The 15,175-nt window shown below is 40.7% G+C and overlaps 1 protein-coding gene across 1 annotated transcript in view; it reads left to right on the plus strand.

The window, feature by feature from the left end:
* The first annotated feature begins 5,940 nt into the window (after nt 1–5,940).
* The window catches only part of LOC148422910 (solute carrier family 23 member 2), a 48,237-nt gene continuing 39,002 nt past the window's right edge, over nt 5,941–15,175 (plus strand). Inside the window, exons 1-2 of the mRNA XM_088416457.1 lie at nt 5,941–6,183; nt 14,435–14,566. Coding sequence (XP_088272583.1) covers nt 6,109–6,183; nt 14,435–14,566 — 207 coding nt within the window. The 5' untranslated portion in view covers nt 5,941–6,108. The remainder of the gene's footprint in view (nt 6,184–14,434; nt 14,567–15,175) is intronic.

The raw sequence follows: 15,175 nt of genomic DNA on the forward strand, positions 1-15,175 counted from the left end.
CTACTTTTAGGCAATCCTTTAGTCAAAACACTTGAAAAATTTAGAAAAATGTATATTCAAATATAAATACCAGACAATTAATTAAAAAAATTAAATGGCTCATTAATTTAATTGATTGATTAAATTAATTACTACTTAATTAGTACTTACGTTCTGAAATAAGTAGCAAAATACATGTTTAATTCATTCCTAATAAATGTAATTATATATTAGTTAATAACTAATAATGAACTACTAAAGTCATTACTTACTTCAGGTAATAATTACTAAGTATTAGATTAGACAGTAATTAGCTATCGATTTATCGTTCTGGTTTGAGTGAATGAGGTAAAACGCACCGGCCAGCAAATACGAGGATACACTACCACCTGCTGGACGTTATTGGAAATGACAAGTACAAATATTTCTTCTCGAATAAATGTGCAGTATTGAATGACACTTTTGTTGTTGTTGTTGTTTTTAGTAAAAGTAAAAACATACGGAAAAAAAAGTGGAAAATAAGATGCGACAGTATTTTACGGTTTCTGAGTTATCCTCATATACTGAGTTCCAAGTTCCAAGTTCGTTTGACTTTTGAATCACTCAAAATATAAGTCTATGATTTTGTGTTTATTTCCACACTCGCTGGGAGATTGAATGAAGTCGGACAGGATTTGTGGCATGATAATTATTTGAAGTTTTGGTTGAATTTCGAATCGTCAGCCCACTCCTTCAACAGTTGAACTCCAACTTGGTTTGAACTGTTCGGATGTTTGGAAGTTTTATATTTGAAGTCTCGCATGATTTGTCACACCACGGTTTGAAGTCCAAATTTGTTGGACTTTTGAGTCACTCTTTTAAACAAAAACTGTGCGACAGAATAAGTTCAGTTTTCTGTTCAATAGTTTGAAGTCCAAGTTTGTTTGACTTTTGAACCAATCATAAAAAACTCAACAGTTGATGATGGTTTGAAGTCCAAGTTTGTTTGACTTTTGAAACATATTTCCCGCGAATCACAGGCGGGCGATTGCTGAGTTGTTTACATCCTTTGGAAGGTTATTTGAACTTGCATTTTTGTTTGGCCTCTGGAACGTTTTAGGAAGGAGTCCAAATCGTTTTGAATTTTGAGGCATCACCATATGTTTATGATCAAACCCACTGTGTTGAATTCTGAAATAAGTCAGACAGGATTTGGTTGTCGCATGATAATGATTCAAAGTTTTGATTGAGTTTTGAATCATCACCCCAATCCCCCAAAACAAACAGAAAGCAGTTGAACAATGATTGCAGGTGTAAGCTCCATTTCCTGTTCTATATTTGAAGTCCCACATGATTTGTCGCACCATGGTTTGAAGTCCAAATTTGTTTGACTTATGAGTCACTCTTTTACAGTATACAAAATAATGTGTGACTGATAAGTTCAGTTTTCTGTTCAATAGTGTTCATCCCCATCACTGCGTAAGTCTCACAAGATGAAATGGTTTGAAGTACAAGTTTGTTTGACTTTTGAAACATATTTCACAGTAGGGTGATTGCTGAGTTATTTACATCATTTGTAAGGTTATTTGAACTTGCATTTTTGTTTGGCTTTCTATATTTGAATTACTACATGATTTTTCGCACCATAGTTTGAAGTCCAAATTTGTTTGACTTTTGAGTCACTCTTTCAAACAAAAACAAAAAAGCGTGATAAAAATAAGTTGCGCTTTCTGATCAGGAGTTGCCATCACTGTCACTGTGTTTAAGTCTCACAAACATGTGCGAAAGATGTTTGAAGTCCAAGTTAGTCTGACTTTTGAAACATCATTTAGTTGAGCGTTTCCACATTTGGAACGTGACAAAACATTCCATTTCCTGTTCATCTTAACTTCACTCACACGCAGCAGAATTTTGCCAGAAATTCCCATCATTATTTTATTTAATTCACCTTTAAGTCGCATTCCTCCAGAAAACATCGCTTGACGTTTTTTTTGTTGAACTTTTCCGAAGTATGTTGGCCAGCTGGCCGCTCGCATTGTTTTGTCGTCCTCGTGACAGGAAGTGCCTCACGCCGCTTTACGATAAACTTAATAATAACGTCATTGTTTAAGTATATCACGGCGCACATGTGCTAATACGCTTCATTTCTCAATTTTGCCGCAAACTGTCATGCATTTGTCACTTTATTGATGAGTGTGTGTGTGGAGGGGGGCGGGGCAAACGTGATGATGTCACACTGTTTGAAATGAACGACGATCGTGTCACACACGAATGAGTGCAAATACATTGCAACAATATCGTTACAACAAAAATATAAAGCTCATTTAATTTCTATTCTCTTTATTGTCGGCACCACACATATTTAGCGATCATTTTTCATAACGACATTATGTTCAATTAGTATTTGATTTTATAAACTTACGGTGTCATATTTCATATTCAACGCATGGCATTGACATTAGATGAGGTTGAATATATATAAAATGGTATTTAAATTGATTTTTTTGTTCATCATGCTGGATTATATTAATATAAGTGATGCGCTGGAGGAAAAGAAAAAAGTCACGTGTTGACACGTGACACATGCGCATCGTTTATCTTTTACTGATGGAGAATGTCGAAAAAAAGGGAAGTTACACAACTGTTACCTTGTTAGCCAGAATGCTAACAAAATGCTAGTTCAACTCTTGTGTGCTATTTCACATTAAAGGGAAAGCATTGAAAGAAGACACTAGGGAGCTGAAATTTCACTCGGAAGGTGACATCATGGCACTTGGTTATTCCTTGGTTAAAATAATGCGAGAAAGTGAAACGATCAAAATTCCGCACAAGGGCTTAGGCAAGGGTGTCAAACATACGGCCTGGGGGCCGTTTTTGGTCCGCAAACGGGTTCATGTCGACCGCTGAGATGATTTTGTAGAGTAAAAAAATAACCAGAATTTTCAAGTAAACGAAAAACATGTGTTATGATTAATAGTCATGTTAATTGTTTGAAAACACGCAAAAAAAGTCAACCACACAAAACTCAAGATATATTCTTTATTTATTGAAAAAAAAAAAACCAGTTATGTTGCACCTAGTATTGAGTAAAAAAGTTCAAAGAAAAAAAACGGCGCAAACATTTTTCTTCTTACCATATACATCAAGGGTGTCAAACATACAGTCCGCGGGCCGGGTCTGGCCCACAAACAGAGGTAATCCGGCCGATGAGATGATTTTGTACTGCAAAGTATAAAAATTGGATGATTTTTTTTTCAATAAATAAAGAAATGTGTTATGATTAATAATTATAAAAATGTTTTATGATTAATAGTGATGTTGTGTTTGTTTTGGATGCTACTAAAAAGAATAGTAAATCCGAAGTTGTTATTGTTAAAGATATACCATAATTTTTGGGGGGATAGATTTTCCTCGCTAGCTAAAACGAGTCTGACACCCCCGGGATAAGTCTTTGAAAGTTTGAAGCTCAAAATTTGTATTCTCGAAAAGAGCATCGAGTCAGTTCGCTAACCAACTTTTCTCCTAGCAACTTGAGGTCTGTTTGTTTTTCGGCGGTGGCCATTACGAGACAAAAGGCAAAACACGATATCCGTAAAATAACGTCACGCAAGTATTAGCTCTTTAGCTAACGCTACATGAGTTTTATTTAACAATAGCTAGCGAGCTAACATGGCTTAAGATGCCGTTCCGCTCTAGTTGGACATCGCTTGAGGTCACGCAAACTTCCTGTAGCCATGACATGCGCTAGCTATCTCGTGGCGACGCTTTAGCGAGTTTAGCGGGGCAACATTTGACGCGGTCTCGTGTGAGGCAGCCAAAGATTCGCAGTCACAAGGCTTGTGCAATGTTCCCATTGATTCTTTACAATGGTCCGCGCTAATGTTGTTATACAGTTCGGTCACGCCCCATGCTACGCTAGGCTACATTAAATCCGTTAGCAGTACGTGAGCTTAGGTAGTGACCCCGAAAGAGGTAAAATAGCACAAAAGGGTCCTTGAAGGCTTCGCTAGGGCGTCCCACGGCTTCAAAGGCTAGCTGCAGTTAGCATCGCTAATTCAAAGGCCTTGAATGTTGTGGCAGGTTAGCATGTGAAAGGCGCTATTCAGGCTACACGCTTTGTACGCTAGTCAGGTTCTTACAGTATTTCTTGTAGGAAAAACACTTAATCACTCGGGATGACTTGGGGTGCTTTCAACGCCCACAATGTTGTGTGTTAGTTCAGCGGAAACTTTTTCTTTTCCAACAAACAGGGCGAGCTGAATATTCCGACAACCAACACAAAGTACCTTTGAGTTTTCCTGTATTTTATATGTACAGCGTTCCATGTGGATGTCCAGAAGTTTTTTTTTGCTGGGTTATCTAGCTAAATTTCGGCCTGTTAAGTCGGAGCGGTTTGAAAAAAAGGATGAGTTTCATGCGGTTATTTTTGGGCGGTTGTTTGTGTCAAAAGTCTGAGAAACACTCGGCAAGAGAACTCGTAGTTGCTCAAGACTGGGAACGGCAAATTTCAGACCCCCACTTGATGTGTTGCTTGTTGTGTCAGATGGCGGCGACCCCGCTGAGTCCGGACTGCGGCCCCATTCTGTTGACAAAGCTGCCTAGGTCACCGCTATTCATTCATTCATGCGCTCTCGTATTTAAAAAAAAAAATAATCTAATGATCCATTGTGATGTTTGCTAGTCCATCATCATTCGTGCCATCAACAGCTACCATTCATCCATCCATCCATCCATTCAGCGAAAGACACATTCAACCAATCTATCTACATAACAATCAAGCCATGTCAACAGTCCATTTCATCCACTGTAGAAATCATCATTCATTCATCCAACAACCTTTCATCCATTCATTGAAACAGTTCTCCATCCAGGAAACCAATTGTTTCCTGTCTGTTTATTTGGGCATACTTTGTAACCGTTCATCCATTCATCCTCCAACCAAACGTCTATTCTTTGTCCATTCATCAAAAAGCTCATCCATTCATCCAGGCAGCCTGTCATCAATTCACTGCATCCAGCCATCTGTCTGTCCGTCCATCCATCCATTATCGTCATTAGCCACATCATCAATCCATTGTCCGTCTGTCCATCCGTCCATCCATCCATCCATCCATCCATCCATCCATCCGTCCGTCCGTCCGTCCGTCCATTCATCCATCCATCCATCCATCCATTGTCCGTCTGTCCATCCATGAATCATCCATCATCCATCCATCCATTGTCCATCCATCCATCCATCCATCCATCCATCATCCATCCATCCATCGTCCATCTGTCCATCCATCCATCCATTGTCCATCCATCCATCCGTCCATCCATCCATCCATCCATCCATCCATCCATTGTCCGTCTGTCCATCCATGAATCATCCATCCATCCATCCATCGATCCATTCATCCATTGTCCATCCATCCATCCATCCATCCATCCATCCATCCATCCATCCATCTATCGTCCATCTGTCCATCCATCTATCCATCGTCCATCTGTCCATCCATCCATCCATTGTCCATCCATCTATCCATCCATCCGTCCATCCATCCATCCATCCATCCATCCATTCATCCATCGTCCGTCCATCCACCCATCCATCCATCCATACATCCATACACCCATCGTCTGTCCATCCACCCATCCATCCATCCATCCATCCATCCATCCATCCATCCATCCATCCATCCATCCATCCATCCATCCATCCATCATCCAGCCATCCAATACGACGAACGACAAAAGAGCTACATTTCATCATCCAACATTTTGCCGGACGTGCCTATACGGACCCTAGACGGGTCCGGGACTAGCAAGCCTCTCCAAATTCTTGGAGGGCTCTCGAGAACACTTGGCGTTGTAAAAACCGGGGGCCACTCAGGCCTCTGGCGCCGATGACGGGGGTGACCAACCGAGCGCCGCATGTGACGGACGCGCTTTCACAGGACCGGCCCCGGTCACGCATCACATGAGCGTCCGGTGGGCCGAGGGAGGGAGGGAGGTCCCGCGATGGCTCCGCCGTCCTCCTTGTGACCGGCCCTTCAGAGCTTCAGTTGCCGTGGCGACCCAGCGTCTTAGTCCCGCACTTTTTTTTTTTTTTTTTTTTTTTATCCTACAACTCTGAGGTCGGTGTTTGTTGACCGTCCGCCCGCCTGCGGAATGCATCTCACTGTCAAGGAGGACTGCCTGGACCTGGGCCTCAAGGAGCTGGGATCGGACAATCCGGCTTTCGGGGTGAGTCGGCCCTCCTTTGGACCAAAAACCAAAAACGCAAAGGGATTTTTCGTTTCTTTTTCTTTTTTTTTTAACCTTACAGTGTTTCAGTAGTAAGCCACTGCGGAATGTGGAATCGGCAAAGTGTGCTAAATGTCAATGGAATCGATTACACTGGGCTTTACTTTTGTAGTGAGTGTACAAGTCGTAAATAAATAAATAATGTAAATGTACGTGGTAAGAAGAAGGATTTCGGGCCTTTTTTTCCTTACGCTTTTCACCTCGAAAAAAAAAAAATCCCTTCCTTCCTTGAGTTTTATAATGTTTTACCGTAATTCCCCAAATATAAGAAACGTTTTTTTTCCCAAGGGCAAACACATGGGCGCGTCCTATAAACAGTAAATTAAAAATTCGAATTTTTTTGTATTCAAAGCATTCGAGCCACATAATTGAATTTTGACGTACGGATGTGACTTTATATATCAATAATAATAATAAAAACAAACTATGGTTACTAAAAAAAAAACAATGTTTATTTTGAGAGAGATTTTTTTTGTCTACTAATATATATATATATATATATATATATATATATATATATATAATTTTTTTCGTAATTTTTCGTAATTTTTTTCGTGTAGTTTTGAATGTACATTGTGATTATCGCACTGTATCATGAAATCTTTGGTTCCTTTGTTTTTAAAAAAAAATCAAACGGTATAAAAAATGTAGCCCCCCCCAACGGCCAGCAGGCGAAAGGGGAAAAAAAAAACAAAAAGATCCTGGAGGAAACCCTGGATGGTGTTTCCAAACTTTTGACTGTTACCGTACAATAAGACAGTAACAATAAAAGAATAATTTAAGATCCTAGAAAAACAGTAAAGTCCATAAAAGCCGAAGCCCGCTGCGTTTCATGCTGAGTCAAACGTCGTAGACATCCTGGCAAGTATTTATGAGCCATACCAGTGGAATGGCTGCCATATGTGCTAGCGGGCCTTTCTCCAAATATACTTCCAATTTCTTTTTTTCGAGCCCAAAGCTGACATATCGGCGTTCAACTACACTCAAAGTGTGTGTGCGTGTGTGTGTTTTCAAGTGTCATTGAAGTCCTCATTCGAGTGAGAGATCAGAAGGTCAACGCTAGATGGCAGTATGTGTCCGTGCTTGTTTAATTTCATAATTACGCAATTGATCTTTTTTTTGGTTGCAAAAAGATGATGCGCATTTATGAATATTATGCCATACAAATGTGCGCGAGTTAGCTAAGTTAAGCTAATTTTCATCAGCAGCAAGCCTAAACAGTTTATTGCGCAATTGAATATTTTATGATTATTATACAATTCAAGACATAAAAATATGTATTTTTCGATTCATGTATTTACGACAATTTATTTTTAAGTCCAAAATCCTCTGAGGTCAAAGATGTATTTAATAATAAGGGCATAAATATGACTACTGCCGTACTACTGTCTTATTGAGTAAAGGACAAAGTTTTTTTTTTCACTTTTAGCCCTTCTCCTGATTTATATATCATTTATTATATTTATGTACGCATTTTTTAAAATTATTATTCATATTATTATTTAATATTATTTTTTTATTATTATTATTTTATTCATAAATACAACGTGGTTTTACTTTCAAACTAAACGCAAATGAATTGGAAGGTGTAGCAACGTATGGCTCACGAGCTTTTAACAGGATTTGTGACACGAACGAGATAGTTTTCAAATTAAGAGCTAATGAATTGGAACATGAGGCAGGTTATCACTAATTTGTGCTGTTGTATTGTGCTTGGTTTTATTCAGATTGTCATTGATGGCACAATTTTGCAGCAGACGAACCCGGAAAGAAAAACAGATGAAAATACGCCAAGGCATAGTAAAAAAAGAATGAATAAATCTGATATTGAGGGAACAGCACTATTCAAAGTTTTCTTATTCTGATTGAAAAATACTTTGCACTCATTATATATATATATATATATATATATATATATATATATATATATATATATATATATATATATATATATATATATATATATATATATATATATATATATATATATATATATATATATATATATATATATATATATATATTTGAATGTAGAGGCTATTTGAATGTAGAGCAGTGCAGTGCAGGCAGCCGACCAGCAGATGGCCCCACAAAGCCACAAATACTGATCTTATTTTGTTGCACAATGCAAAGCATGCGCTAGCAAAAGTAGCAGACCTGTTTGTTGTCTTGGTGTGCACCCTCCGTCTCATGTCTTGCACTTTGACCCGGCACCTCCATATATTTGCGTGCTTTTGTGACAGCGCCTGCCGCCATGGGGTACGCCGGATAATTTAGGGAACGCACTTGGCTCATGAAGTTGTTAAGACACTTTTTGCATAGATGTCTAGTAACTGTTGTGCAATCCAAAATTGGATGTGCAGGAGAGTTGTAACGGGAAGATTTTCTCGGGGTCCCGAGTACGTTACAGATATTCTTGAACCGGGCAAGGGTGTGGCCCCAAGTATGTTTGGGGCCAGTCGTGGTTTGACTGATGACACGTTACAAAAGAAAAATCTTGTGTGTGAATAAGTATTTATGACATTATTGATCAGATTAAAGAGGCCTGCTGCCTCCTTTGTAAATCAGGGAGGGGTGTGACCCCAGTTTGTTGGGGGCCGGAAGTGCTTTTGCCGATGACACCTCACAAATGAAAGGTTTTGTGAATAAATAATTGGTTATTGATTAGCCTTAAAAGGCCCCAAAAGGCTATTGATTAGCCTTAAAAAGCCCAAATCCAAGAAACAAGAAGAGGGAGGGGCCCCAACTATGTTGACCTCCAGTAATATTGCTTACAGCTATTTTACTGATGAAACATTATAAACAAAAACATATTTTTTCATCTCATTATCCACACCCCTTTAAGAACCCAAAGCCACCTTTCTCAACCGGAGGGGGAGCCCCAGGTATGTTGGGGGGGGGGGTGATAGTGGTGCTTAGAAATATTTTACTGACGATATTTTACTGCTCACAAAACAAAACAAATCCAGCAAATAGCTTATTACATTATTCTTTAGCCTTAAGGAGGCCTGATGCCATCTTTATCAACCAGGGAGGGGGGTGGCCCCAAGTGTGTTGGGGGCCGGTAGTGATTTCTTTCTCTTCTTCTTTGAATGAAAAAGAATTCCGTTACCAACTAGACGGGAACTAGATGGGCCAACTTTTTCAAGGAGAGAGAGGGGTGGCCCCCAAATGCTTAGGGGCCCCAGGAAATAATCCAATTTTTACACATCAACAATACGTTATTGTAATTTTTATTTATTTATTTTTTAAATATAATTGATACCTATATTTCCTTTCACATTTTTTTCCAGCTAAAGGAGGGTCTAAAAATGTCTGGAACTAAATAGATTCAATCATATACTCTTTTGTTTATTTTTTTTTTTTTTACTGGAGTTATGAATGTCTCCAAAATAATGCTTTAAATTCTCATTTTTAGATACGTTGCATTAACAAAAAGCAGTAAGGTCACAAAAAGTTGCTCTCATAAGTTTTCCGGGAAAAAGCACTAAGTCATGTTTTTTTTTTTTTTCCCCAAATGCGAACATGTGCTATGAAACAGCAAAAATAAAAATGAAAATAAAAAACACTTGCGCTATGCAGGTGCCTATTGCCCGAGCGTATCGTTTTCCACCTTCCAGATGTTCCTGAGTAATTCACAATGCGTATCCATCACTGGCAACGGCAGTCAGCGTGTGGGCATCCAGTGCATCGCTTTTATTGCCCCCCCCCCCCCCCAAAAAAAAAAAACCCACACTTCTTTGCGTCGCTTTTTCACCACGCTTATCGAGTGTCAGGTGAGGAAATTTCTCAGCGTATTGAGAACAAACAGGTGTTTAAAAAAAAAAAGTAAAAAAACAAAACAAAACACCTGGACCGCGAGTTCAAAAGTCATAAAGCGATTCTCCAACTACGGAAAAGTCAGGTTGAGAATATCCGCATTGGGGGGGGGGGGGGGATTGACAATCTGCTTGCACTGCGAAGCCAAGCGAGGAAAGGGACAGAACAGATCCAGCGTGCGGGGGGGGATTTCAAATGTTCAGAAAATGTAAACAAAGGCCATTCTGGAGAGGGATCATTTGAAAATCCGAGTAAATTAAAAAAAAAAAAACTGCAGTATAAAAGACAGATTTTCTACTGGAAACCAAGAAATGCTTAATTTGGATGACCTTTCTTCAGTCATTCTGGACAACTACGATTTTAATCAACATAATAAACCCAAAACGAATAATTAAAATAATGTAGACCGATTTTAAGTCAGATTTAGTGGACAAAGGTTCAGCAACAATTACATAATAATTGAATGTTGATTTATCTTCCAGCCTTATATCTATACACACATACAGTATATGGATAATTTTACATATTTTTATCTATCTATCTATCTATCTATCTATCTATCTATCTATCTATCTATCTATCTATCTATCTATCTATCTATCTATCTAGCGAGCTAACATTTTATCTAACTAGCTAGCTAGCTAGCGTTTTATCTATCTATCTATCTATCTATCTATCTATCTATCTATCTATCTATCTATCTATCTAGCGAGCTAACATTTTATCTAACTAGCTAGCTAGCTAGCGTTTTATCTATCTATCTATCTATCTATCTATCTATCTATCTATCTATCTATCTATCTATCTATCTATCTATCTATCTATCTATCTATCTATCTATCTATCTATCTATCTATCTATCTATCTATCTATCTATCTATCTATCTATCTATCTATCTATCTATCTATCTATCTATCTATCTATCTATCTATCTATCTACAGGACTAAACAGGACTAAACTAGCATGCTAACGTTCGTGAGTAAATATGCTAATCGCTAGCTTAAATGCTAATCGCTAACTAAACGCATTTGTAAATCGATCTGGGCAATCTTCCATATTTTCTATAGATATTGATATTCAAATACAATAAAATGTTTTGCCCCTCTTGTCTGTTGAATGATACAGTGGACTAAGCTAGCATGCTAACGTTCGTGAGCTAATATGTTAATCGCTAGCTTAAATGCTAATCGCTAACTAAACGCATTAGTAAATCGTATGTAAACATATTTTTAGCATCGTTTACAATGAACAAAGCCCATTAATTGCTATTGAGTACATATTCTGGCGGAATATTTTCAACAAACACGCCACGCCATTCTAGCCCGGCGCTAGCTTAGCAACTTGAATGTTTAATGCTTGTACCACGCTGGGGAAAGCGATCCGTCCCATGCGGCCTCTCGAACAGGGAGTTGACCTCTTTGTGTTTTTAAGACACCCCCTCGGTATCAAGTAGTCCTTGCTCCTAACGCTCGTAAATATGCCAACACATACCAACACATCTACAAGTAGGTAAAAAAAAAAAAAAAAAAAAAGTATTAAGATACACTTTTGCCCCGGTCGAATCAAGTTTGTGCAGACAGTTTGTTCTTTCAGTACGCAGCAGGGTTCCTTATCAGGTTTTTCCTGGCCTGAAATGAAACGGATGCCGTAATATTCTGGCCATTAGTGATTTGCTGCCTATCGCATCCGAGCAACGGTAAATTTTGTGGACACGTCTAATATCGTCATTCCCTGTCAATCAATCTGAAGCAATTAGGACGGAAAAATGAACCCACACCGCTTTTTGTTTTTTTGTTCCTTTGTCGCTCTCCTGTAATATTTGCCTTTTAACCAAGTGGTCCTCCTGTCCCAAATGTTAGCATATAGCTAGCTGACATTTGTGATATAGGGTCCTATTATTGTGCTGACTTCAATACTAGAATAAATTATAGTTTAACTGTGAATACATGTAACATTTTCCTTGCACATCGTAGGCGCACGCAATGTTTCACTGGTCGGAATTTTTGACGGTCTCGCGATTGGATTAGATTCTGATTTTGGCGTTCTACGATTGAATTCAGAATCGATTTTCAAATCGAAAAAAACATTTGATTCAAAATGCCCGAATCGTGGTAAATTCCCGATTCTTCGATTTCCTTGGCGCACCCCAAGCACGCACCAAAGTCGGTTTCGTAGGTGCACGCGGTATGAGCAATCTAGTACGTAGCCGGTTTCATCGGCACTGAGCGGAGATTTTCAAACCGACCCGAGATTCAAACGGTCGCTCTGTTTTCCAAGTTTCTCAATCGGGCCCAACTTTGAAGTGCGTACACGCCCTTCTCATTTACCACAATGCCTTGTTCGAGCCGAGCATGACGAGGACGCTTTGTCGTGACATAAACGCGAGAACAAAACGACGACAAAGACAAGACGACAAAGGCTATCGGATTCAACGTGACCACAAAGGAACCCTTGTGGCTATTTCGGACGGGACGGACTCGCGTTAGCGTCTCATCGGACGTCACGCTACGCGGCGGGCGGCTCAGGTATCAAAGGCGCCTTTGTGTACGGCACAAACGTGCTGACACGGGAAATAAAACGGAGCATGAATCGCTCCCCGTGTTTGACATGAAACCCGATCGAGGGCCCGTCCACGATTCGCGGTCGGAAGCGGCCGTCGAACGCCGGCCGGTGTCCGCCGCCGTTTTCTTCGGCGCGCGTCGACCTCGGGACCAAGCATAGCTTTGAGCCAAAATATGGTGCGGTGCATCCAAACGGAATAAAAATGCATTTCCGGAGATTTAAAGCAGGAATCGTTTTTGAAACCGAGCGCTACTTCTTTGGTACCGAGTAATACGAAGGGTTACCAGCTAATACCTGTAAATGTCATATATGCATAATCGTTTGCAAAACTCTGAGAAAATCACAATGTTCTATGACTTGTATGCGGGACAGGTCTGCGGGCTACTCGTGTGATCCTCGATTTGAAGTCTCTCCTTTTTATACCTGTTAATGGGAACATATTTTTTGAGCTAAACATTGAAAAAAGAGGCAATGTCCTCCCGAGAGCCAGCCAATTCACTAATGTCCACCCTTGTGTCCATTTTGTCTCAGCGTGACCTCAAAGGGAATTGCGACCCACCCAAACACGAGATCATCATTGGAAAGGCCAGAATGTCCTCTACTGAGGACACGAGGACTAAGTTGCATTGATCCAACATATTTCAACCAAAAACAAATGTCCACTACAATGGACACTCGGACTTAGTAGGGAAGCTCCAATCAGTCAAACGTTATAGACCAAAAACAAATGTCCACTACAATGGACACTCGGACTTACTAGGGAAGCTCCAATCAGTCAAACGGCGTAGACCAAAAACCACTACAATGGACACTCGGACTTAGTAGGGAAGCTCCAATCAGTCAAACGGTATAGACCAAAAACAAATGTCCACTACAATGGACACTCAGACTTATTAGGGAAGCTCCAATCAGTCAAACGGCGTAGACCAAAAACCACTACAATGGACACTCGGACTTAGTAGGGAAGCTCCAATCAGTCAAACGATATAGACCAAAAACAAAGGTCCACTATGGGGGGACACTAATCATTGTCTGGGTCTCAGGAGGATATGATAATAAAGTACCGAAATGTTTTGCCTCAGCAAGACAGAAAAGTGAATCGGGTCCCACCCAAGCCCATGAGATATCCTCGGAAAGACCTGACCGCTCTAAACTGAGGCCACTAGGACTTAGTCGCATATCTCCAAGGAGCCAAAAGACAGCAAGCGGAAACCCACGTCCACCACAGCGGACGCGTAAAGTCAGCAGGGTAGGGCGGCGAATCCCCGGACACTCGGGGGTTAAGCGCGCACTTTGTTGCCAGGCGAAACCCCGCACAACGTCAACAACAACGAGCGTTAGGAGAAACCGTCCCAACGGGGTGTAGGCCTTGCGCTTTGACTAAGCCCTGAAAAACGACCGCCGTCTTAATTCGAGACACCGAGTAGGAAACTCGGAGCGTGGGGAGGCACTGACCTAGGCGTACCGACACATTTCATACACATGTCATGATATCCGCGGCAAAATACAGGCGAGGTGGAAGGTTAGACGGACCACCGGGACTGAAATAACATTTGCGGTATGTGTGTGCGCGGGGGAGTATGCCATAACCTCCCTTGTTGCGCATGCCGCAAATCAAAAAGAATTTCAGCGCATATGCTCGGTATTTGCTTCCCGGGCGCGCCAAACGGCATTGACGGCGTTCCATTACGCACGGCGAGGCAGGAACCTAAATAAAACCCGCTGTGAGATACGGCTCCGTTTGTGTGCGCGTCGCTCCATTTGTTTTTGCAATTTCACATTTTTCACCGCGCGCTTGTTTTCGGAAGGGCAAAGATGTCGAGGAACAGCCGGCGGTGGAGGCGGAGGCCCGGAAGGAGAGCGCCGACTCGGCCGCCGAATTGGTCTACGCGCTCAACGACCGGCCGCCCTGGTACCTCTGCATTCTGCTCGGCTTCCAGGTAGGGTCGAAGGTCGAGTCAAGCCCCCACCACGGGGCGGAGGGGGGGGGGGGGGGCTCGCTTTACGACGGCCCTAAATCGCGAAAACGGCGTACGATAAAAGATAAGCGACCGGGAACCGAGGATCCGATTACCTAGCTTAGCCGTTCTCCGACGTGAAGCGGGGAAATGAAAAGTAAGCAACCAGTCGATTGACAGATTAATCCACAACTACGGTATTTTAATCACGATTAATCAATTCTGTTCCTTGCATATAGATTTGAATGTAGGTAATGGCTGTGTTGTAAGTGTGGAAACACTGCCATCCAGTGGTCACAGTTAGCACTGCATTGCTCAATTGGCTTATATCAGGCAAGCATTAGTCAAGGGTGTCAGCTACCTTGCATAAAAAACAACAAAAAAAACAAACGTATTTTCTTATTATTCTTACTATTTTAAAAGGCGAGAATTCTCGTCCACGGCACCGAATGACTTAATAAAAAAACACCTACATACCAGTACACATGCAGGTGCAAAGTTGAACTCATTTAGTGTCGGTTATTTTCATACCCATAAGAGAAAGACAGTGTACGGTAAATAAGTACCTGGGATTGAATGTCTGGACTCTGT

Source organism: Hippichthys cyanospilos, chromosome 6 (assembly GCF_059441005.1).
Source record: "Hippichthys cyanospilos isolate Australia breed blue-spotted pipefish chromosome 6, RoL_Hcya_1.0, whole genome shotgun sequence".
Classification (NCBI taxonomy): Eukaryota; Metazoa; Chordata; class Actinopteri; order Syngnathiformes; family Syngnathidae; genus Hippichthys; species Hippichthys cyanospilos.